A 26,106-nucleotide genomic window follows, 5' to 3' on the forward strand; every position below is an offset into this window, starting at 1 on the left:
TATTCACTTTTAGGGGCAGGCTTGGCTTTGGGCGCTTTGGGCGTCCTTGGCGGCCTTCTTCTTGGGGGAGGGGGGGCGGTTTTCTTGCCGCGGGCTTCTTCGGCTTCTTGGCTACTGCCGCCTGAAACAAAAGTAGTTGAAAAAATTTTAAGTATTGGCACGTACCGAGTCATCCCATCACTACACCAAGTTTCTACCCTCTTTTTCCTCACTTTTTTATGGTCTAACCAGAGGTAGGAAAACATACATTCGTTCGTCTGCGGCGCGTTGGGTCGAGCTCCTGCTCCCTTCAACATCTTCTGCATTAAACACCCTGGGGTTGAAGAATCGAAGATCAAGCGTCCAACAAGATCCAGCAAGCGAGGGAAAGTAAATTCGAACTAGGTTAGACTCGCTCAATGAGGGCTATCGCGAATGAATTCGCCGCTAGAGGCGCTAGTGTAGCGTGAGGTCTCCGAAATGTCAAATCTCATAGTTTTTGGGTGAGCTACGCGGGTTTATTTATAATAAGAATAATTTTTGAATATTTGCAATATCTGAAATTAATTATGGCAAATATGCGTACCGGGGCAATGAATGTCTGTGTTTTGAGACAGTTTTAGTCTTTCGGAAACCTTTGTCCTCCCTTTTTTCCGAACCAAACGGGGACTATGCAACACTGGCATGCTCGATATTTATATGGTACGGTTTTAAGGTGTATTAAATATGATTTTAACCTAAACTTTGTTTTCACGCCCGTAATAACAGACTTTCAAAACCATACTTAAAAACCTCACGCAACAGTGCGCCATATAGTGAGACAAAAAACGATAAACATTAAAACATAGCCCTCATTTCTTTTTATTTCGTCTCCCCAAGTACTGAAACCCGAAGAGAGTATGCAAGGGACTTGACCTTACGCCAATCTGGGAGTTGACATCAGGATCAGGAAAGGAGCCTTTACCTAAGCTAATTAAAAAAAACGGTGAAAGGAATTCCCATCATGGTCCTTCTTCTAATTATTTTTGAAATATTTTTCCCAAATTTTTCATTTCCTAACTGATTCATACGGATGAATGTTTTTTTTTAAAACTGCAAGTACTTCAGGCTTGATATAAAACTAACCTAACCCTATAAGGTTCGACACTGTAAAATCTACAGGACTATCCTGTAGAATCCTGTGATTTAATTGTTTTATCCCACTTTCCGTATTGCTTATTATATAAAATTTATAATTAATTGTCTTCCACACGTCGACACACCAACGAACTGTGGTCCTTGTTGGTGTTTCCTAAGGGAAGTTCTATATACCCTCGATATTCGTAACTCAAGCCGTATTGAACAGAGAGAGTAAGGCTTTCAAGGGACACTTAAGTCTGTCGCTAAGCAAAGATAATGATTGAAATTGGAAAAAGCAATACAAAATGTACAACTCACTCAAGTCAGCGAGAATGTTCGGTCGGTAAGCAATCTACATTCATCACAACGGTTTTTTTGTTGAGTCTCCGTAAGGGCCAGACTAACTCACTAACTCCTTGCTTTTGCTTACTTGTTTTAAATTTTCAAATTTTATATGAGGTTTTATAGGAGGTGGCGACACGTGCATTCGGGAAAAAAAACATTATGGATGAATGGGAAGGGAGACCCAGACAGTGTGTGACAGCCAGACTCTCACCGGCTAAAAAACCCAGCAGCTGCGGCCCCAACTCCCTGGAGCTTACTACAGAGAGGAGAGGGTTGGAGGGGTTTCGTATCTACAGTCTTACTTCAGCCATTTGCTGGAAAGCCGGGAGAGCATGTAATCGGAATGTTCATCCAACAGACATCTACCATCACACGGATGAAAAACCCGGTCCCTGTTCTTATGGAACAGAATTTTGTAGTCTGTTTTCTGTTCTCACCTTGATAGCTTTCGTCCTCTTCACTCTAAGCGCCTCCGCCTTCACAGCGACGTCGCTAGCTGGCAGTTTGATCTGTTAACAAACAAGGACTATAGTAAAAGTAGACACTAATGTTATGTGTGTTTAAAAGTCTGCTACATCAGAAAGTGTCAACGTGATAGAGTAATCATGGTTTATCATAACCCAATGCTCTGATAAGAGAGTATCATCATTTCATTTAGTCTCTGTTAAAAACTATAAACATTCTGAAACCTTTTTTTGTAAAAACGTGGTGTCTTTGGAGTCTATATTATTAGGTAATATAAATTAAGAAATTTCGGGAGTACACAAAATTATTCGAAGTTTTCTTCAAAGATCCACTTGTTCAAGAGATATTAAAGCAATGTACGGAGAACTATAGAACATGAAGCTACCGTGAGACTCACTCATATGAAAGACAGCCGGATAACTCGCGTCTTAAATCGAGTTTAGCTCAAAATGTACCCCGATATAATCGAGAATACAATTAATTGAATTAGGGGTTGCTGTAAGAAATTCCACAATTCAGTTAACAAGAGGCCAAAAAAAATGCCAGTTATTACTGTTAAATAAGTTGATAATGGCTAGTTAAATTACTTAATTGTTGCCAGGACATTACAGTAAAGTAGGTAATAATTTGGTACATATTGCGTACATCAGCTTTATGTCTTAAAAAATCACGAAACAGACAGTGGGGTTTCCATCCATGGAAACCCGTAATGACGTAAACGTACCTATTCCTTCAGCATTAAAAGCTACACTAGCCTAGATTTACCAGAAACGGCTTCCACAAGACAGATGAAATTGGAACAGCTATTTACACTCTATAGATCTTAAATCTATAGTAACTCACGCCACGCTTCTCAGCCAAAGCCAGGGCCTTCTGGTTATTCCTCCTCTGCTGATCCAGCACCGCCTTGCGCCGCATCACCGCCGAGAATGGATTCAGCCGCAACATCGCACGCGTGTTGGTCAACGGGTTGAGTTTCCGGGTCGCGCGTACCACGCGTTTGCTGCGACAGAGGGAGGGTTAGATCGGGTGGTGAAGAGGGGGCTGGGGGTGGGGGAGGGTGAGTCAGATAGTGTCAACGTGATAGGTAATCATTGTGTGTCATAACCCAATGCTCTGAAAGAGGATTATCATCATTTTGTGTCCTAGAGTAGAAGATAATTGAATTTTACAATAATGGCGGAAGCAAGCAGGAGTTGGTATCACCAAAATTGTCGCACACCAGAAGCTCGGGACTAAAATCAAATCCCAACAAAATACAACTGCCAACTCTTTCCACCGGACTTCAGTCCCCGGATACATCTGCATGAACTTTTGTGGCCTCTCCCACTGAATTAACTTTATTTATTTTATTTGGCGTGAGAGAGCAACCACGAAACGGAAAAAGCTTTGACAGGCCCCCCACTAGCGGGACCGGTTAGACAAGTTGCAAGCCAGCGCTGTTTGATGGCTAGCTGTAATTCATTTTGGCATTCTAAGGGGAGGTCTTTCGGGTTAGTATAGTTTCGTCTAAAAAGCAGCTGGTCTAAGTAGCAAGTGATCTTAAAAGTTTCCCGAGTCACTCTCGATTCGTCCATTTCCTAGCCCGTGAATTTCAATTCTGACTCAAGTCAACGCTTCGCGGAGCTCCTATTCCTCGTGGCTGAGGCGCTTCGTATCTTGACGCAACTCTAACCTATGTTTTTTCAAGTTTCCGACACAAACTGGTCTCTCAGAGAGAGAAATAGGAGTTAGACCACTTGCTACTTAGAACAGTTGCTGCATAGACCACTTGGTACGCAGACCAGCTACTTTCTAGACGAAGTGATGCCATACCGGTCTTTCAACAGTGGACATCTTCCGGCTGATGAGGGAGGGTGTAAAACGAGGGAATTAAATGTGCACTCACTTGGGCGCGCGGAGCACCTTGCGGATTTCGTCGGACTTGAGCAGACGCGACAGGTCAGTGTTGGCCATCTTGGGCTGAGGCAGGTTGAAGTTCTTCTTCTCCTTGGACGGGGTCTTCCATGAGCCGAACAGGGCATCTGTGAACGATGAGAGTTGGTTACAAAGACTAATTTTTAGCAATTTATATGCATAACTAGGTTTTGGCCACAGTTTCGTCCGTGCCGAATTCGGTTATCGCGCACTTTTCCCTCGGGAACTGTACATTTCCCGGGATAAAAGTAACCTATGTCACTTTCTGGCTCATATACTATCTCTATGCCAAAAATCACGTCGATCCGTCGCTCCGTTTCGACGTGAAAAACGGACAAACATACAAAAATGTAACTGATGCCTTAATTATATATCTATAGGAATCTAAAATAAATTGTCTTCCACACGTCGACACGCCAACGAACTGTGGTCCTTGTTGGTGTTTCCTAAGGGAAGTTCTATATACCCTCGATATTCGTAACTCGAGCCGTATTGAACAGAAAGAGTAAGGCTTTCAAGGGATCTGTTCTGTATGATACACCCGAATAAATCAATGTGCAACTAGTGCCTGTTCGGATGCCTGGAGCGAAGCGAGTCAGCGGAGCGGCGAGTCAAATAAAAATCCACCAATAGAATGCATAAAATCTCCGCTCCTCTGCAGTAGACAGAGAGTTGGTAACTAGCTTAAAAATTCATACAAAACCGGGAAGCGGAGCGAAGACGCAGAGCGAGGAAGAGGATCGGAATAACCAGCGCGAGCGGTGAAGCTGGGAAATTCCGCAAACGGAAAAACGGTCCGCAAATCCGCTGAGCATTACCCCCCCGCCTCGTTCCACTCCAGTGGAGAGATAGCATAAGTACAATATGACTTCGACATCTGGCCAGAGGGTGTGGAGTTCCGTCGTTTTAGGGTAGCAACGAACACGACTTTCAAAAATCCCTAATTAGTTTTTTATTATGTGTTTTTTGTCTTGTGTATTATATGATTTTACAGCGCATTTTTACTAACGAATGAATAAATAAATGAATGACAGATAGTGCTCTCTAAGTATAAACTTAAAAATAGGTAAGAACTTCGCGTCTATTGGTCGGTAAGAAGTTCCACAACCAAATAGCTTGGACTGTGTATGAATAGACTTAGTTACCGAGGCGGTCGAAGGCCGACTTGGTCCAGATGATGAACCGTCCGAGGTGTCCGCCGGGCGCCAGCGCCAGCAGATTTAGCTTGTCCACGTTGATCAGGTCCACGCCGGGGATGTTGCGGAACGCTTTGGTCAGACCCTGGGGGAGGGAACAAGTACTTTTAAATGATAGACCACCTTCCACCACCAGCCGACAACTCGCACACCGAAGGTTCCGTTAAAATATGTTGGTGGGTCAATAAACTATTTAGTGTACGTTATTCTGTCCCGTAACTCAGGGGACATCAGTGAATACACTTTGTTAGAAAAATGTTCGCAATGTATATTATATAAGCACGCTTAGGAGATTATTTATTTATTTATTTATTTGGAGAACAAACAGAAATAAGTGTACAGAAGATGATACAAGTATTCTTAGTACTATGACTAAAACTAACATGCACTTACTCCCTAAACAGATCTCACTAAGGCACATGTGTGATGATTTCTAGCCAACGTACACTTCACCGAAAGCTAACCGGTCGGAGTACGCTAATAAGCACGCTAGTCATAACAGAGCAGAGTAGCCAGTACGATACCCCTACCAATAACAATAATCTACTTATTGAGCACATAATCTACTTATATTCTAAGACAATCAATAGATATGTAGGTATGTATGTATGTAAACACTTTATTGTACAAAATAAGCAAACAAACGCAATTGACAAACGTTAAGATATTCTTATTTACGTTATTATTATTACGTTCTAAGTTTAAATATCACAAATCTCATCCTCCAATGATCACCCCCTATTACAACATTAGTTGACAAAGCACTTTAACGTTTTATTTTTAAATTGGGACCTTGACTCATTAAAGATATCAACCGAAACACAAGCCTGGTTATACAAGGAGCATATTCTTCGCAATGGTGCGCGAACGCCGGCTTTGGTGCGCGAGAGCGGGACGGCGAAAGAGGCGCGGGAGCGCGAACAGAATCGAGGGACTCTGAAGCGAATGCGCTCAAGAAGCTCTGCGCTGTTGTAGTGGCCCCTGCAGATGTTGTACAAGGTCATAATATCGAAACCCTTTCGTCTAGTTTCTAAAGAGTGTATTTTGTATCTCTTAAGCAGATTATCATAGGATTCTTTTGACCTAGAAATGCGCCAATGCATAGCCCTTAAAAACTTTTTTTGAACCATTTCGATTGATTTGGAATATTTTTCGTAGAGTGGATTCCAAATCACCGACGCATATTCTAGATGTGGTCTCACAAGAGCTTTGTACAAAAGCAAGTACGTCGCACTCCTTTTGAAAACCTTAGCAGTTCGCAAGACAAACCCCGACATTTGATATGCTTTAGAGACCACACGATCTACGTGGGCTGTAAAATGTAATTTATCGTCATATAAGATCCCCAAATCGCGTATTTGTAGTACTTTATTAATTGGTGAAGTGCCGATTCTATATTACTGAATTTATTTTTTGTTTTATTTTTTGAAAAGAAACATGCATACATTTGTCGCCCGCAAGTTGCAGCTTATTCACCAAACAATAGTCCAAAAACAAGTTAATGTCATCTTGAACATTTATGCAGTCTTCCTCAGAATTAACAGTCTTAAATATTTTTAAATCGTCCGCGAACAAAAGAAAGTTACAATTTTTGAAGCATGATTTGATGTCATTTATATACAATGTATATAATAATGGACCCAAAATGGATCCTTGAATTACACCAGATGTGACAGTAGTAGGGATCGATTTGAACCCATTGATAACAACAGTTTGCGTCCTATTAGTAAGGTACGACGAAAACCAGCGGAGCAGGTTGCCGCGAATACCGTTAAATGCCAATTTCTTTAAAAGCATTACATGGTCAACCTTGTCGAAGGCCTTTTTAAAGTCGGTAAATATTACATCAACTTGTTCTTTTTTGTCCATAGCTTCAAATAAATAATTTGTATAGGTTAATAAATTTGTTAATGTGGATCTACTTTTCATAAACCCATGTTGCTCTAGCAGTATTGAAAATTCAAGTGCTGGGTAAATAAGATCGTGAATCAAACCCTCAAACACCTTAGGAATGCAAGATTGCACTGAAATTGGTCGGTAATTTGTGACTTGTGCACGTGATCCCTTCTTGTGTATTGGGGTAACATATGAGATTTTCCACTGCAAGGGAAAAGTGCCCTCAGATAGGCATTTGTTAAAGATAATGTGAAGTGGACAGGACAAGGCCTCAGCTGTATTTTTAACAAATATTGGACTAATTCTATCCGGTCCTGCTCCTTTATTAATATGATGAGCCACGAAGGAATAGCTACCACTATAAAATCATTCTTTTAATGCGTACTGTCGTTAATATTTATTTTATGGTTGTTTTAATTTGTGTACTTACTTATAATATGTATTTTCGAATTAGCGAATAAACGTTTCTATTATTATTATTATTATTATTATTAACCCAGGAGACGTTGCCATGGCAACAACAACTAAAAAAATTATTGACTAATTTTCAGAAGTCGTTCGGAATTCGAAACCGATTCCCGAGCGACATTAACAAACTTAGTTTCTTATTGATGATGTGCTATAATAAGAGTTATAGTTGAAAAGGCGTGTGTAAATTCTAGTTCATAACATGTCTTCCACACGTCGACACACCAGCGAACTGGCGCTCTTGCTGGTGTTTCCTAAGGGAAGTTCGATATAACCTCGACAAATGTAACTCGAGCCGTATTGACGGAACGAGCAAGGCTTTCAAGGTAGTATGTAGTTGTAGTGGCCACCAGAGCTCATCTTCAGAACACAACCCAACCATTCACCATTTGTTTGTCCAACACCTACTACTACACTATCCAACGATACACTATAGGGTTAGTTGAGAAAAAAAAATCATCCCCTCTACCTTAACCCTGTTTTTTTTTTATTTTACCACTTTGTCGGCGTGACTGATATGTATATGTAGAATTATGAGTATGGTCATAACCATGCGTGGTTTATTACGGAATGGCATTATAGCACTTACAAAACTCCAGTGTTGCCATGCGTGGCGCGCTTGACAGAGCCTGAGATCTGGACGCGGGAAAAGCGATCGTCAATTGTCAGTTTGTAAAAGAGGTCTGGTAAGAGTCGACAGTCTCAGGAACCATTACGCGTTTCTTTATTATTAACTAGGCTTTTCCTTAAGTTACTGTGAATCGTTATGATAGTTACATTTCTAAGATTTCAGTGAATGAGTGTCGTATTGTTTCGGTTTTATCTTGACCACAATTAGTGGACTTTTGTTAGTTCTTCAAAAGAAAATAGTTTCATTCTCTGCCCGAATCCCACTTCTTATGCCCACATTGATCATGTCAGGGTTGGATCCCGACTCAAATTCCTATCTTACGACATATATCCAATACACACCTGGTCCTTGTGGTACACGATGAGCGGTCCTCGGCGCTGCACGCGACGGCGGTTGCGCATCTTTCCTTTGCCGGCGCGCAGGCGCTGCGACTTGTACACCTGCCCAACAACAGTATGCGTAAAACACCAAAAGCTACACACTTATACATGGTGGCGCGAAAAACATCTCATCACCCTATGCCCTATCAGAAGATGCTATAATTTTGCAAATGGCGGTAAATCTCAATTCTTCTTTAACATATTTGTGAAGTGAAGGGCCGCATCCCACATCAAAATTTTGGCGTCCAAGCTTATTAGTAGAAGCACCAAGATGAGAGTCTACAAGACAGTGATAAGGCCAATTTTAATGTATGGGTGCGAAGCTTGGACGCTAACACTGAAAGAAGAGAATAAGCTATTAGTGGCGGAGAGGAAGATCTACAGGAAGATTCTGGGACCTACAAGACAAGTAGATGGAGCCTGGCGTGTCAGGAGAAATGTGGATGTGGAAGACCTGGTGGGCGAGCCCAACATTATAGGCGAGAGCAAGTCTGCGCGGCTTCGTTGGCTCGGCCACGTGGAGAGAATGGGAGAGGATCGTGCGGCCAAGAGAGCATACCTAGGACAACCGACTGGAAGACGGCCAATCGGAAGGCCTAGGTATCGCTGGCTGGATGAAGTCCGAAAAGACCTGTGCGACATGCAGGTGGCAGACTGGCGCCTTGTTGTACAGGATAGGAACAATTGGCGGAGTCTTGTGTCGGAGGCCAAGATCCACTTTGGGTCGCTGAGCCGGCGAAGTAAGTAAGTATATTTGTGAAGTAAACAGATACAAAATCCACGCCAATAAGACGTGAATCGCTGTACTCCGCTGTACTGCACGATTCACAACTGACATTCTGAGCGCTGCTTTTCCGAGTCCTGCTCTCTCGTTTTGGTGATTTGCAGTTGCCGGCAAGATCGCCCGATTGAACCGTTCCAGACTTCTTTTTGTGGGGTTTCTTAAAATCACGAGACTATGCCAACAACTAAAGAGAATATCCGTCAAGAATACGGGAACCTATCACCGGAAATTTGGCAAGAGTGATTTAAAATGCCATAAATCGGGCCCGTATAGGCATCAATTCTGGCGGCGGCCACTTGGCCGATATATTTTTTTTCTGCTTAATAAAAAAATTTTGACACTAAATAAACGCAATCCAAAAGCAAAATTAAAGTTTTTCATTTATTAAAAAAAATATAATCTATAAACATCGGGTGACAAGTTTTGCGCCACCTTGTAGTATTACCAGTATACTTAAGTGATGAACAAAAGACGCAATCTGTTAACCGTGCGTCAGCAGCATTTTGATTTGAGTACCAGTATAGTCGATCTTTAAGTAAGCAAGAATGTTTTCTGATGTCTATGTCGGAGTAGAAAGTATTCAGTCCGATTGTTGTCAAAAGAAATTCAATCTCCCAACATTCTTGAGCTCTCAAAACTTGGTTCTAGCTCTGAGAGAGGAAAGTGTTGGGATGACGGAAACCTCTCCCCCTTGGAACCCTTTCACAGTCATTAGTGTGAAAGGGTTCTAAGGGGGAGAGGTTTACAAAATCTCTATATGGCTTCTAGATATAGGCAATCTCAACTGCCAAGAACCGATTCGGACTCTTTTATTGAATCTGTTTCATTTGAGCGATCATTAGTTTGTCTCATAGTTATTCAAAAATATTGTATGGACGAAGAAAGAAGATAAAGAAAAAAAAAACCTGATTAAATATAAGTCCGTGTTAAAAATTTCATTTCTCATACAAACTTATCAAATTATGTAAAACAAATTTCAACTCAATTCGACTGGAAGTGGGTCAAAAATAACTTGCAAGATTTGACCAACAAACCGGGCAAGTTAATTCAAACGTAAAAAGCTGGGCATACCTTCAAGACATCAGACCAGGCCTTGACGCGGCGCAGGAAGATGACCGCGTTCTTGGTCTTGTTGATCTCTTGGATCTTGTCCGACACCACCAGGGGCATCTCAGGGACTTTATCGATGATGTGGCCTGCGGACAACATTGCTCATAAAACAAACAGTCCCGACAGCATATGGATAAAGTACAAATGCCTGTCCAAACCCAACTTTACTGACAATTTAACTAACGGGCTTTGTGTTTTTAGGACACAACCTTATTATCTATAGAGGGGATTAGTGTCTTGAGGTCCGTTTGAAATCTCAACAGAGAAGTTCGGTTGTCGAGGCATAATAATGTCTTCCACACGTCGACACACCAACGAACTGTGGTCCTTGTTGGTGTTTCCTAAGGGAAGTTCTATATACCCTCGATATTCGTAACTCGAGCCGTATTGAACAGAAAGAGTAAGGCTTTCAAGGGTGTGATATTTCTAATTTATCCTGATATCACTGTACTGCAATTGAGAACTGATTAGCAGAGTCCCCACCCCACTGAGCTAGTTAGCATGGGAGGCCAGTTTCGGCGTGATTTTGAGCCGTGAAGTTGAAACTTTCACAGATTATGTATAACTGTGGCCGCTATAACAACAAACACTAAAAACAGAATAAAATTTATATTTTAGGGGGGGCTCCCATACAACAAACGTGATTTTTTTGCCGTTTTTTGCTAATGTCTAATGAATGATGTATAGATGGTACGGAACCCTTCGTGCGCGAGTCCCGACTCGCACTGGCCGGCATTTTTTTTAATTTCACACGTACCTCTGGCCTGCACGAGCGCGGGCACGCCGGCGGCGGCCACGGCGGCGGCGACGGCCGCGCGACGCTGGCGCAGGTTGACGCGGCGGTGCCAGCGGCGCCAGGGCTTCGTCGGCGCGAACATGCGCCCACCGCGGCACATGTTGCCGAACGCACCTTGTCCTGATCTGGGAGACAACACTTTGTTAGAACACAGTACAGAAAAAGGAACAGTATAACGTCTTCATATAAACGGCCGGAACGCGAGTTATACGAATGAGGGATATCGCGAATGAATTCGCCGCTAGAAGCGCTAGTGTAGCGTGAGGTCTCCGAAATGTCAAATCTCATAGTTTTTGGGTGAGCTACGCGGGTTTATTTATAATTAGAATTTTTTTGTGAATATTTTGCATTACCTGAAATTAATTATGGCAATTATGCGTTACGGGACAATGAATGTCTGTGTTTTAAGACAGTTTTGTCTTTTGGAAACTTTGTCGTCCCTTTTTTCCGAACAAACGGGACTAAGCAACACTGTAGTTGCAGGATATTTTTATGGTACGGTTTTAAGTGTTTTAAATATATTTTAATCTAATTTTGTTTTAACGCCCGTAATAACAGACTCTGAAAGCCACACTTAAAAACCTCACGCAACATTGCGCCATCTAGTGAGACAAAAAACGATAGCCCTCTTTAGCATGATATTGTATTATGTTTAGGTACTCAGTGTTCTAGTTAGATGTACACATTTGTATTATATTGAGTCAAAAGTGTACCTAGTATATCGGTTTATTGTTTACTAAAACCTAGACGTAATTTCAGCGCTTACTAACTTTTTTATGTGTAATTTTTATTTTATTTTTAATAAACATTTTCATTTCATTTCAATTTCATACCTACGCACGCACCACGACTTCTCAGCATACCTCGGCAATTATCAGTCGCGAGTGCTGCGCGGTTACGTACGGTCGGAGCGAGACTAACGTGCATTTACTACGTACCTAATTATGTCACGACGATATACGATATAAACAGTACAACATAGTGATGCAGCTAAATAAAACCGTTAAAAAAAATAAGTTTTGTGGTTTATGAAAATAACGTAAAATGTATTTTTGTCCGACACTACTTGGTCCATACCTTCCATAATTTTCTAAAGCTCCTAATCCTTTACCCACTTTAAATTTCCTGCGGCATTATCAAATAAATAAGTGAAGAGTGACAGTAGGCAGCCCTACCGCGCGTTTGTGTACCGAGCCGACGTAGGTAATTATATCAAGGACGCTGCCGAGACGTTATACTGCTCCTTTTTCTGTACTGTGGTTAGACACACCACTCTTAAAATAGCTAGTATCTAAAAATCAATAATGTTCGAGTGAACTATGAATATTATGTCTAGATTCAATTTAGTTAACATATTGATTTGAGATACGAGATTTTTTCAAATTAGTGACGATGTATCCTAAGTCTACTCTATTCTTGAAGAGGGAAAGGGAAAAGGAGGGGGAGAGGATAGGCAAGGAATGAGACGGGAACAATTACGGAGATGGAGCAGTGAGAGGGAGAAATCGAATGAGAGGGGAAAGAGGAAGCTAAGAAAAACAGAAAGAACCTGACGTTACTTGTTTTGTACACTCATTGGCTTGCATTGGGTCCATTCCAGGGTCGGCAGTTAGTAGTTTGCTGGCAGCAGCGCGCCACCAGCACTAGCGATGCCTACCCTGCTGTCTACTCAATGCACACCAGTGTCTCTGGTTTTAGTTACTTTTAGTGTATCTCTAGTTTTTGTAATATTTGTAGTAACAACTCTGCACCCGTGCCAGCCACAGAGCGGGCCCAGAACGCCATGTCGCTACGTCGCTGTCGCACTAATCCGCAGTAACACACAGAAGCACGGACAAGCTCGCTGCATGTGGACATTTAGTGCAAAAAAACAAGTTCGAAATACTAAAAACACACTTTAATGGCAGATCTGGTTTGTTTTTTTCTAGTTTGTGTTAGGTACGTGTACCCAATAACGTCAGTTGCGTTGTTATTAAAGCCTAAAAGTGTTGCACTTGAGTAAAAATGTTATGTAAATGACTGCGTCAACTCATACGTGGTTCCGAGACGGAATATCGGCGCTGTGGCAACAATGTCGCAGCACATGCTAAGTCAGCGCCTTTTCGCTGTGCCGTGACAACTAACTTTATGTCTATACTTAACTTGTAATGTTCGTTTTTGTATAATTGCTAGTTTTTCTTACCTGTGGGTACCGCCACCGCGGACACGTGGAATACGCGCTACGGCACGACCGGTTCCCCAGGACTCAGCGCTGGTTTGGTGGCCTAGCAACAAAAAAATATAACATCAACTCTTGAAATAACCTTAAAGTCAGCGGACAGACTACTGGACCCAGTTTCTCAAACCATATTAGTGTTTTGTCTCATAAATTGTATGAAAAAATGAGACAAAACACTAATATTATCTATCTAATACATAATACCTTTAAACAAGCAATTCTTGTATACATATATATATTTCAGGGATCTCGGAAACAGCTCCAACGATTTCGATGGAACTTGGTATGTGGGGGTTATCGGGGCCATATCGTCACTACTTTGAAAAAATCTCAAATCAATACATCAACAAAATTGGACCTTGAGCTAATGGTTATAAAGTGCATTATCCATTTCGAAAAAAAGAGTTTTTTTTTAAAGTAGTGATGATATAGATCTAGCTTGGTCTTATCTCTAGGAAAATGCTTATTATCGAGTTTTAGTCTACTAATATGCTTCGAGAAACTAGACCCTGGAAACCCTTATGATACTAACACTGCTGGCTTTCACAGAATTCATAATAGAAGAGGTTTCAAATCCCATCTGGCGAACTGAAAATCATTTGCCAGACCTCATTGCCATGGCTACGTCCCCTGGACAACTCTTTAAAACCATTAGGTACACTCATTGGCTTGCATTGGGTCCATTCCAGGGTTGGCAGCTGCAGCTAGTAGTTTGCTGGCAGCTGCGCGCCACCAGCACTAGCAATGCCTACCCTGCTGCCTACTCAATGCACACCAGTGTCTCTGATTTTAGTTACTTTTAGTGTATCTCTAGTTTTGTAATACTTGTAGTAACAACTCTGCACCCGTGCCTGCCACAGAGCGGGCCCAGAACGCCATGTCGCTACGTCGCTGTCGCACTAATCCGCAGTAACACACAGAAGCACGGACAAGCTCACTGCATGTGGACATTTAGTGCAAATATAATAATAGTTTAAAACATGCTTTAATGGTAAACCAGCCTGACTGCTCCATCATCTGACCCTGGATACCTGTTTAACATATACCCTAAGACTATTCTAACAAGACAATAACATTGTTGTCTCCGCGTTCCAATACTTAGCTTCCAGCTCCATCATCAGATCAGCTTCATTGTAACAATTTTTTTTATTTAATGATATCATGGTATCAGCCCTAATGGGTATAAGCGTCATGTCAGTGGCTATGAGTAGGGAGCTACTTCCAGTGTAGTACAGCCCTTTATATTTGTGTGGTCAGTTTATATTCTGGCAATCCTCATCAAAGATGTCTAGTCTCTTTTTGTTAAACAAGTAATTTCTGGTATTGTTAGTTGGCTTGCAACTAGGTTTGGATGCTTTTGTAGACTTCCTTTGTATTTATAGCCATAAGAAGCGAATTCTTGCTTGACCGTTAGCATATACAGAATTATGTAAAGCTAAACCCTATGTGGCTCAACTAACAACTTTGAATCTCAGATCAAATAAAAACTAAAGATAGGGCGCTGCAAACAACGAAGTTAGGCCGGTCAAACTACACCAATCCGTGTGCTAACACTGGCACGCACACACTTGCAACCAAACTACACCAAAACCTTATTACTTAACATAAAACGTCAACACTAGTGTTGCCATTATAATATTGTAGTTACCCTATTAGGTATTGGGTAAAAGCCGCCTATGTCATATAATCTTTTTTTATTAATTCTATTCTTTATTAACACGGCTTAAAACGTAAGAAAATGACACGCAACATAGTTATTTGGTTCTTGTAAAAGTTTATCAACGTTTTTTATTTTAGTAACGGTATCAAAGTTGAAAGTAATTAAAACGCTATTAAAACATTATTCAACGTAACAATATTTTAATATATCGGGGTACTAAGAATTATTATGGCAACACCAGCCTACGCACACACATGTTTATAAAACCGCCCTCACCGGGCGTTTCACCGTGCTCCATCTTTACTTTTTATTTGATCTGAGCTTTGAATATGTAAAGGCAAGTCAAAGTTAGATTTGTTTGTAAGGATTGTTACATACCAGCCTCCTTGCTGACGCTGTAGGGCTGCCTCGCATTCTTGGACATGGACACGTGGACATTGTTGACGAGGTCCGGCCGGATGGGTGCCTTGAACACAAACGGCAGTGGCAGGGTGGCTCCGGGGACCACCTCGCTCTTCTCGGAATAGACCGACACTAACGGTCGGGCAACTGATAGACTCTGGAATTTATAAACAATGTTCAGCTGGATTGAGAAAAGAAAACATGGTAACCTACCATTTATTTTATTTGGCCCAATATTTTAGCAAGGCAGTACACCGAATGTGACTATGAATGCTGAGGATCATGGGCTTGAATTCCAGCTTATAAACCAGCTTTTGAGTGAAGAAAGTCAGTGAGTACACCTGCTAATTGTGTTAACTTTGTAACCAGCACAGGGGCATGTTTGGCATTAGCATGCAGTGGGTCAACTCCATGGTAGGCAGCTGCTCGCTTATGCCTGCAGCAATGCTAGCTGCGTGCCACAATCAGCAGCAGGATGTACCTACCCTCTTGGCATTACAGCCCAAGTTCTCTCATTTTGAAGGGAGGCCTGTGCCCAGCAGTGGGATATGTGTAGATTGGAGATGATATTTATAAGTTACAAATGTGTTCCTCATGTCGACACACTGCGTGTCTCGAGTACTATACAGTGTTTCCTAAGGGAACTAATTATTCACTTTTCCCCTTAATGTCCTGGGATGAACAATTATGGTTCAGCCAGAAAGATGAAGGGGTACTTATAACAAGCAGATATCTTGTGGTTCGAGGACCTGACTGAGAGAAACGTGTTAATATATGTCTGAAAGTTACTAATTCTGAGAATGATTCATCATTTCTCACACACCATAAAGTAAATTGACTGAGATTTAACAAATAAATCTAAAGCACTCATAGTTTTCTTTTTTTTTTAGTTCAATACTTTTTGAATAATATTATTAGTAGTAGTGTAGTAAAGGTTTCAATAAGAAATAAACTTTCAAAAGTCCAAAGTTAGGCAACATAACAATAATGTTTTCAGGAACTACACTACTTGCGATTTTAGGCTTCGAAAAAAATATCGTCGAAATATTTTAGTCGGCATTTGAACAGTATAAGTTAGGTTAGGTAAAAGATTTTTGGAAAAAGAATCTTAACCGGACATAACCTCAAATTTTTCAGTCAACCTCAAAATAAAACGGCGTTGTGATTTATTATTACTAGTAGGTTCAGTACTTATTTATGCTAAATTATCCTAATTCTTATAATGCAGAAAAGGAATCTATGCATGCATGAGAAATGCACGATAAAAAATCTATCGAACATAGTATACATTTTCTTGTGTAATGAATGGCCATGCTCAGGATCACGCCTGGATCACAACTTACAAGCAATTTACAAGGCCAAAATGCACAAAAATTTATGAAATTATCACCCCTAACACATTTCATACGATTACAATTAGGTTCACACCTTTTATTTGGTTTTATTTGCACGAAATAACGAGCAAACACGTGGACCACTCACCGTCACAACGTTAAACAATTTTAACACTTGCACTTATTTATTTCGGCCACTTTGCTGATTTTAAGTATCTATTGCACTTTAATTTCATAATACACTTACCATTTCGCTAATCAGCGAAGATTATCCTCCAAAAAACACTATATGCGGCGGCACAGACCGTCCGCCATGCCACGGAGGAGTAAAAAGACCGGAAATGGAAAAATATGACAGCTTCTTTGAAGGGCAGTTACCAGACTAAAAAATTAGCAGTTGCATTTAAACTAAAACCGAACGACCAATTTCTAAAAGAATCAATACTTAAAATGCAACTCAGTCATTCATTTATTTATTTTAAGTGGTTACGTCAAGTCAAACTGCAAAATTTTACTTTACTTTGCGTAAATTATGTTTGACTCATGTATTAAGCTTTATAATAGATGACTAAACAATAGACAAGTTTATTATTTTTTACGTCTTTGACATTTCAAAACATGACTCGGACAAACGTCTTTCTGCCAAGTCATACTTCACTCTACCTTACGGGATTTGTTTATATTTTACAAATTCACACTATTTTCTAATTTTTTATTTTACAAAAGCTAATTTACAAATTTTGATACAGTAAATGTTATTTCCAACATTTTTCGTATTATCCAGATAAATTAAAAGATCGTATTCGTGTCGTAAGACAATAATAATAAAATAAGTTACAAGAAATTCTTGCGAAAATAATGGATGACAATGTTACAAACAATCCAAAAGGTAATCGAGATCCCGAACCAATACCTGCAGATATTCAAATATGCCAAGAAATGCACGAAGCACGTCAAATTGCCAATACTGTATCCGAAACATCGCAGGAGATAGCTACGCACACATTGGATGATCCAGCCCAAACTCCATTAAGTCCTGAAGGATCCCGATCTATTACCATAACTGCACCACCAGTTCAGAATGAAGAAATAACTCCTATGTCCTCAGCAGCGTTTCCTGTCCCTTTTCTACTTATAAGTGCACCTTCGTCCTTAGTTTTACCTGCTACACATGGCACATGTACTCGTAGTTGTAATTTTAATACACAATCTCCAATCACGTCGCAACCCATAACATCACCGCATTCAATGAGAAAACCATGTAACACAGAAACACGGCCTCCATCCTTATTCCTTCAAGCTTTGCGTACGCTAACCACCAATAGCTCCATGAACGTTACAGTATTGAACAATTTGATAGCTAAGTCCCAGTATCTTTCACTCCAGAACGATAAAGGACGTTCAAGGTTTGGTGATTTGTCACCCCCCGATTCTTTGAACAGCGCGCCACCATCTTATTCTTATGTTTTAAGGCAAATGGCGGTTAGAAGGAGACCGAGGCTCATGGGAACATTTATTCCTTCGCCGTCTTTTATTCCTCACGTTCCTCCTCCAAATTATAACGCAGCGTTTGACATATACGTTGATAATACTTTGCCTACACCACCTACTCGAGTGCGTCGGTTTGGTTTTGCGTCTGTACCCACTGTCTGTCCTGAATGTGGGTATACCGGTATGACAGTGGTGACTAGTAAAATAACTATGTGCACTCATCTTTGTGCAATTGTTCTTTGTCTGCTTTGCTGTTGGGTTTGTGTTCCACTGCCTTATGTATTGCGGTCTTGCAAAGATGTTTATCATCATTGCCGAAATTGTCGGAACTTTTTGGGAATGTATTGTCCTACAAATGCAGAATCTAGTCTTCCCTGAAGAGCGTTCATTACCTACGTGCAGCGTGCTACGTTACAGCATGATATGAGAAGCATTAGTACAGTCAGCTGCAGAGAAAAGGTACCCCCCCTCTAACGGCGGTATCCATACTTACCGCCATTACAGGGGGGTAGCCTTTCTCTGCAGGTGGCTCTACAAGCGTTTTCTTATAACTGAAACCTTTACTTGAGTTTAGATTTTGGAAGTACTTTCGTAATTTTTGAATTTTACCTCTTTTTAGAAGTTTACCATAGACAATTTTAAATCACACGACTTGAACTTGAAATATTTGAATTAAATAATTTTAATGACTAAAACTTATTTAATTTATTAATGATTAAGGAAGAAAATAAGTTATTTTCGTTGTTTTATAAAGTAATAACTCCGTTTTTTTTTGTATATTCATTCGCGAGTGACCGGATCAAAACTATTTCGTTAGGGGTGTGTTCTGTATCATAAATTTGCGTGAACTATTTCTGAGCATATTCAAGAATTATTAAAATATTTACTATAAAGTACCACAAATTATTTAAAACACCTTGGTTTGAAGTGCTTTGGTATTATTGTCTGTTTTTTACTTCTTAATTAAGCATAAAAAAATATTCTTTCTGTGTTAAATTGAATGAACTCATAAAAAATGATGTTTCAGCGCCATCTAGCGGCAATATGTCGGCCATGTAAGATTAGAAGTCACAGCCTTCCGCAAGTTCCGTGTGTGTTGCGGAAAAATCCCTTTTTGGGCGTCCGACCACATGTGTGAATTATGAACAAAATATGGTTCTTTAGTGAATTTCTGTTCTGAAAAGCGAATTTCAAAGTGAATTATACTCATTATCGATACATAAAGTGTGTGCGAAGCGTTCAGTGTTCGAAAAAAGTTGGAACTCTACGACGGAAGTGAATTTTTTCGATGTAAATACGGTCCATCCAGGGTCAGTCCGGTGCGCCCTGAGGATTTCTCACATATTTTCCATCAGTGAGCTCTCGTGTCGTGTTCGCTAGTCTCGCGTGTGGCTGACGAAAATCTCGACCTTCAACGCGGGTTCGATCGGGTCACGTCCTGCGAGGGTTTCGGGTCGCGATTCGCGGTACACACGGCAGCATGCCGTCGTGTTGAGAGGCATGGAGGCGCGCTCGTGATCGTCGGTCGGCGCGGAGCGCGCGCCCGGGCTTATATAAGAGGGCAGCGGCAGCGGCGGCATGGCCGCGCGCGTGTCCGCCGAGGGCGCCGGGCCCTCGTACGCGTCCGTGCTAAACTTTCGGGGAGCCGAGAGTAACAAGGAAAATATAGAGAACCTGGAAACCGCGCCACCGGATGAGATGCCGGAGGAGGTGGTGCAGCATGTGGAGGAGGAAGATGAGGGGTTCGTGCCCGTGATAGCGCACGGGCGCCGGCCCGGGAAGCCGCGCCGCGAGCGCGACCGCCGCGCGCCGCCCCGGCCGCACAAAACACCACAGGCACCGAGTGAACCCGCCAACCCTGCCAACCCGGACCAACCCCAATCAGAGGATTCTGAACCGAAGAAGTTCGTTGAGGCACCTATACCGAAGGTCAACCCTTGGCAGGTCAGTTTCCCATGTAAACAAACATCTGTTAATGTTATTGTGACGGTATTATGCAATATGAAACTATTCTAACCACAAAATTTCCCTGTTGCCGCTGCTTAAGTCATATCAGGAACACATAACACTGTCTATCATTACTTATTTATAAACCAAGGCCACTGTAAGTGAACTATCATCAGTATGAAGTCAATAAGTAAACACAATATTTAATTCGTAATGTTTAGTTGACGCAATTCAAACCTAAAAATTCAAGTCCGAATGTAAGTTTAAGTTTTGCACCTTGTGCTAATATTAAATTACTATATAAGTCTATTGAATGCACCAGATTAACTGATCAATATTCAATCAAATTGCACCTTTAACTTAAACCTGTTTCAGCCAGTGTATATCGACTGCATGAATCTGCACAAAGATTTGATCTTACTTCATTTATCTATACACCTTTACACCACTGATCATAAGGTTGGTGTATACACTATGGCTATCATTGGCATGTATTGGGTGGACTCCAGATCAGAGTAGGCAGTTGGTAGTATGCGCTGCAACAGCGTGTCAGTAGCACTAGCGCTGCCACGCAATGCATGTAATGCGTGCCATGGACGGCTGTATGGACATTTATGCCCTTGACTGTATTGTATGTCTAAACTGGTGGAGTCTAAAAGACTTAAATAGAAATCATTTATTTGTACTTTACACTACACACAGACATTACACATAGACAATTAATAATAATAAAAAGTGAAATTGCTAAGCAGTTCCAGCTCAAGCTCAGCATAGTCTTTGCAGGCCAATGCTGGTCTTCCTCTGTGACCACGTGATGATTTCACAGTTCAGTTAAATATGGAATTCTGTGTAATTATTTTTAAAGCTGTAGCAATTTGGATGAAATTTCTTATGAACACAAGTTATAGCTGATTTACATATGTTTTAATGCTAAAAAAGCTACTTAATATAATAACATAAGGAACTGCGCTATGTGGTGTATTAATAATGCCTTTTATTTCCGATTTTTAACACTTTACAATTATTTATAAAATGTTTCAGGCTACAGGGTATGGTTGAAATAAATTTGAAGTAGAATAAAATTGAGTTTCCTTAAGTACAGGATTTTATGACAGAATTATGCTTTTTTTCATCTAACCTAACCAGTGGCGTAGCTAGGTAACCTAGGGCCCTGGGGCAAAAAAAAAAATGGGGCCCACTGCTATCAAAACTGGTAAGGTTTTTTGAAGTAAAATCATTATATATACAAATACTTTCTAAGCAACTTTATCATCAGCTATAAAGCATAATTTCGAGGGCCCCCTGATCTTGAGGGCCCCGGGGCACTGCCCCGCCTAGCCCCTTGGTAGCTACGCCACTGAACCTAACCCAACCACATTTTCGCTTAGGTATGACAACTAGCACCCTCATATTCAAATTAAGGTACTTTTTACTTTGTTGCTTTGGATTATTTATACTATCTGATGCAGAATGTCTTAAGCTAAGCAGTGGTAAAAATTACTCAATAAATATTTTTTGAGATATGGCATTTTGCCTTAAGAGGTCAGCAGTCAGCATAGATGATAGTTAACTAGGTCACATGTTGTTCCAAGGTGTGATAGAAAAATCTGGACTTATGAACATTTGTGATTATTTTTTCTACCCTACTAAACTCCTAAAAGAAAACCTTCAAAAACATGCCAGTTGACTTTGCTCTTCTATTATTGCAGGATACCTACAGTTTTATAACATACTTATCTACCAAGGAAATTAAACTTATCATTGTAACACAACCTGCATGTCTGTCTATGCATAATAGACATGTAAAAATAATAATAATAATATAATAATAGAATGTGTGTAATATTCCTTGTAATATTCTCTTTTCTTGAATAATTTGTTGTTAGGTGAAGTATTTTTATGATTTATCATTGGACTGATACAGTATATTATGCCCACAGAAATGGTAATCTACTTTATTATTACTTCTTTGATTATGCCAGTGGCTTTCCCTCCAATGATGGAAAAAAAAAATCCCTAGGACCATCTATTTAGGCTGTTTGTTGTTTGCTAAACAACCAAGCAGCCATGTTACTTAAGTATAGCAAAACATTGCATAAGACTTTACTATGTCAACAATAGCATAGTAGTATGAGAATTGTGTCCCAATTTGGAACCATGTCTTAATTGATTCAGGCCATGTCCATCATAGTGTACATTGCCTTTAAAAATCAGATTTGTTTCTAAAACCACTCCGACATTTTGATGACCACTGTGTTGCCATATATAAACAAAATATTACAGTATTTTACTTCAGTATAAGACTATTGGAACCATATTATTGGTCTTAAATTGACAAGAATTTTGTTAAAATTGCTCTTATTGCTTGCTTGCATTCCAGCAGTAGTCATTAATGTTCTTTCCACAGAAAACTTAGACACTTCTTAAACATACTTAAAATGACAGTTTTTATCAGCTAACATGTGTTAAACACATGTACTACGATTGTCTAATGTGTGGTGATGAAGTTAGTGTTGTTAAAGTCCTACCCACATATAAATATTTCTAATGTCAAATGATTGACAAGTCATCGAAATTACATTCCACAAATCAGTATCATTTTACCTACCATATCACTAACATCTGTTTTTTACTGTAATGATACTCTATCTGCTGTAACACCTGGAAAATGGAAGAGGTATGTGTGTTTGATGATAATTAAAGTAAAAATGAATGCATCAAATTTAATGAGATTTATTTGGCAGCTGTCTCTTGCCGAATCTGTAAATATTTTGTAATTGTTTACATGATGGGTTTAAATGCATAATATCCTAAGTTTTGAGCTTTTAATGTTATATTAAATCATTTCTGAGGTCATCGAGGAATAAATTATGAAATCATAGCAGTATTTTGAACAACAGAAGTGGCATTAATTGTTTTAGAGAATGCAAGGCGGACCATGTAATGGAAGGGATTTGTACTCCTTTTACTTTTAAAAATAATGAGGGAATGTTTTTGTTTGGTACAATTTTTTTTAAATGTTGTCCCTTACATGCTACCTTCTGTTTGTCTTTTGTTAGGAATTAAATCTACCCTCTTCCTGCCAAGAATATGGTGAACTTTTTTTTCGATTTTCGTTTTTGATATAATGTCTGTTATTATTATCCTACTAATATTTATAAATGCGAAAGTTTGTGAGTGAGTGAGTATGTTCGTTACTCCTTCACACTGAAACAGCTGGACGGATTTGGATGAAATTTGGTATATATTTTATGTAGATAGCTGGACATCTGGAATAAAACATAGGCTACTTTTAATTTAGATATTCCCACGGGATAGGGATAAAATCTCGAAACAACAACCGCTGGGCTTAGAGTCATGAAATTTGACATGATTGTTTTTAATGTAACACCAATGAAAACCACTATTTAATTTTCGGTAATTCCCTCGGGAATTTTTAAAAATCCTGAAATTTCAATTCAGCTCCTAGATCTAATGATTTACGTGTGCGAAGCCGCGGGTGAGCACTAGTTTTTTATATATAACTAGCTGACCCAGCAGATGTCCTCCTACAAAACACTACATTAAAATTATAACATACTTACCAATAACAGCGCCATCTAGCGGGTCCAATTGCGTTTCCAAACCATCAACCATTGTTTTGCCATATCAATTATTTTAAGTGAATATTTTTCTAGGCAAATATAAAATAACTAAGTTATTGTGTGTATGAATGTGGTGTATAACTGTCAGTTACACCTCCACTAGTCACACTTATTGCTATGAAAATTGCAATTATTTTGTTCCCTGAAACAAACCGCCTGGCCCCTTGTCCCCAAAAAGTGTAACATAATTCTAAGTCAAAGAATAATTAACCATACTTTATTGACATCTGTGCCTGTGCTGTTTAGAACACACAATGATTTACCACCACCCGAGTCTATGTTATATCTGGTAGCATGGTGGATGGTTGTGTTGCTCTGAAGATGAGCTCTGGTTGAGTTCGAAACGCGTCAGTGTAGTGTGGTGGTGGTGATAGATGGGCTTGTATAATTTGTGTGTGTTCTTGCAGTGTGGAGGTGGAGGAACTGCATGAACACACATTTATTGCATAAACATAGCTACAGTAATTGTTTCAGTTCATTGATATGGACCCCCGCAAAGTAACTCCTGATTTAATAAATTATATACCAGTGTTTAGAATTAATGAATAATTTATCATAAACACGAGAAGCTGACTATACTTTTCACTTTCATTTGTAGCGCAACATTGTGTAATATTGCTTATGGGTCATTCTAAGTTAAGAGCTATAAACAATGTCCATGATATATAGGTATCCATACTTTTTATGAAAGTTTGGAACAAATTACCTAAGTACCTCTTACTTAATACATTGCATATATGATTGGTTATTTGGAGTCTTTGTATTTTTTATTTTAACTCCAAATTTGTTACTTTTACGGTCATCTCGTAAAAACATACACTGCTAAAATCATTACTCTTCCTTTGCCGTAGTTGAGTAAATACAAACTGAGACATAGATGCACAGAACAACCAGAATTTTTTTTTTTACTAACTCATACATAAGCGGGAATGGAACCTGGTTAAAATCTCTGTAAAGTATGGTATAGATTCTGCACATTTTTTCGTTGTTATTTTTGATTGGGTGGCTCATAAGCAAAAGGAAATACAACTTGCAATGTGTGTAGGTATGTAAGTATGTATAATGTATCTAGGGATTGCAGTACCGGTACTGAAACCGAATTTGTATTTCCCGGTACTGGATCTACTCCAGTACCGGGAAATACCGGGAAATTCGATACTTTCGGTACTAGAGGAAAAATGTGTTAAATGCTTGTTATGCGTTAAATAAAACGTTAAAAATAGTTTTATAGAAGTTTAATAAATAAAATATGAATCACTGAAATTACCCTCCCTCTGTAACTCAATTATTGAGCATCTTCAACCCTTGCTTGGCTCAAAGCGCGAAGCTGCCCTTAGACACGGTACTTATGCATCCCAATCCCGATACCGGAATAGCGCTTCGCAATAGCAAAGCAGTCCTTCAGCGAAGTGTGCGGTACTTTGCCAATACGTACTGGTCTAATCTCGGTCGCACCATTCAAATTTGTGCAGATAAGGGAAATATTAGCGGTGTTTATGAAGGTATCAAGCAGGCCCTTGGTCCCGTCATTAAAAAGACAGCCCCTCTTAAAGACGCGGATGGCTCTGTTATTACAGACAGTCAAAAACAATGGGACCGCTGGGTAGCTAGTGGGCTAGGTCTCTTCTCTCAGCCTGTGTTCCTGCATCCGGAAGCAGTGCAAAGCATGCTCAAACTGGACAAATGGACAGAGTTAGACGACCTGCCGACTATAGAGCTACTGTCAATCAGCTCAAGTGTGGAAAAAGTCCTGGCGGTGACGGCACCCAAGCCGAAGTAATTAAACTCCAGTGCATCAGACCAATCTTGCACAATCTTCTGTGTAAATGCTGGGAGGAAGGAAGTAGGTACCTCAGGACATGTGCGACGCTAACATCGTCACCTTATACAAAGGGAAAGGTGATCGCGGCGACTGCAACTGCTACCGCGGTATTGCCCTTTTAAGCATAGTTGGTAAACTTTTTGGTCGACTCGTCTTGTGTAAAATCCAAAAACTTGCAGAACGCATCTATCCTGAGGCGCAATGGTGTTCGCTCCCAGCGATCCACAGTAGATATGATCTTCATACTTCTTCAGTTACAGGAGAAGTGTAGGGAGCAGAACACCCCTCTCTACGTCGCTTTCGTTGACCTTAACAAAGCGTTCGATACAGTAAGCAGGGAAGGTCTTTATTCTGCGCTCGAGAGCATTGGGTGTCCGCCAAAACTTCTAAGCCTGGTAAAGTCATTGCACGAAGGCATAAAAGAGTTTTAGATTACAACGGCAACACATCGGAGCCGTTTGATGTTCGCAGAGGTGTGCGTCAGGGCTGCGTTCTGGCTCCT

General features: G+C 40.2%; 3 protein-coding genes across 3 annotated transcripts in view; 2 read left to right on the plus strand and 1 right to left on the minus strand.

Moving 5' to 3' along the window:
* Nucleotides 1-17,057, minus strand: part of RpL4 (ribosomal protein L4) — a 20,795-nt gene extending 3,738 nt beyond the window's left edge. Inside the window, exons 1-10 of the mRNA XM_074110729.1 lie at nucleotides 16,948-17,057; nucleotides 15,343-15,523; nucleotides 13,269-13,350; nucleotides 11,048-11,211; nucleotides 10,252-10,376; nucleotides 8,358-8,456; nucleotides 4,971-5,106; nucleotides 3,797-3,932; nucleotides 2,752-2,911; nucleotides 1,881-1,952 (exon numbers count right to left, since the gene is read on the minus strand). Coding sequence (XP_073966830.1) covers nucleotides 1,881-1,952; nucleotides 2,752-2,911; nucleotides 3,797-3,932; nucleotides 4,971-5,106; nucleotides 8,358-8,456; nucleotides 10,252-10,376; nucleotides 11,048-11,211; nucleotides 13,269-13,350; nucleotides 15,343-15,523; nucleotides 16,948-16,950 — 1,158 coding nt within the window. The 5' untranslated portion in view covers nucleotides 16,951-17,057. The remainder of the gene's footprint in view (nucleotides 1-1,880; nucleotides 1,953-2,751; nucleotides 2,912-3,796; nucleotides 3,933-4,970; nucleotides 5,107-8,357; nucleotides 8,457-10,251; nucleotides 10,377-11,047; nucleotides 11,212-13,268; nucleotides 13,351-15,342; nucleotides 15,524-16,947) is intronic.
* Nucleotides 17,058-17,341: 284 nt separating this feature from the next.
* Nucleotides 17,342-18,832, plus strand: LOC141444649 (uncharacterized). The gene has a single exon (XM_074110227.1). It carries the CDS (start codon nucleotides 17,559-17,561, stop codon nucleotides 18,567-18,569), a length of 1,011 nt encoding a protein of 336 aa, XP_073966328.1. The 5' UTR covers nucleotides 17,342-17,558; the 3' UTR covers nucleotides 18,570-18,832.
* A 422-nt stretch (nucleotides 18,833-19,254) lies between these two features.
* Nucleotides 19,255-26,106, plus strand: part of larp (La related protein) — a 120,854-nt gene continuing 114,002 nt past the window's right edge. Inside the window, exon 1 of the mRNA XM_074110017.1 lies at nucleotides 19,255-20,135. Coding sequence (XP_073966118.1) covers nucleotides 19,770-20,135 — 366 coding nt within the window. The 5' untranslated portion in view covers nucleotides 19,255-19,769. The remainder of the gene's footprint in view (nucleotides 20,136-26,106) is intronic.

This window comes from Choristoneura fumiferana, chromosome 30 (assembly GCF_025370935.1).
Source record: "Choristoneura fumiferana chromosome 30, NRCan_CFum_1, whole genome shotgun sequence".
Lineage (NCBI taxonomy): Eukaryota > Metazoa > Arthropoda > Insecta > Lepidoptera > Tortricidae > Choristoneura > Choristoneura fumiferana.

Excerpts from the sequence above, each read along its gene's own strand:
- LOC141444649 (XM_074110227.1), top strand. The coding sequence starts at position 17,559 with ATGGATGACAATGTTACAAACAATCCAAAAGGTAATCGAGATCCCGAA.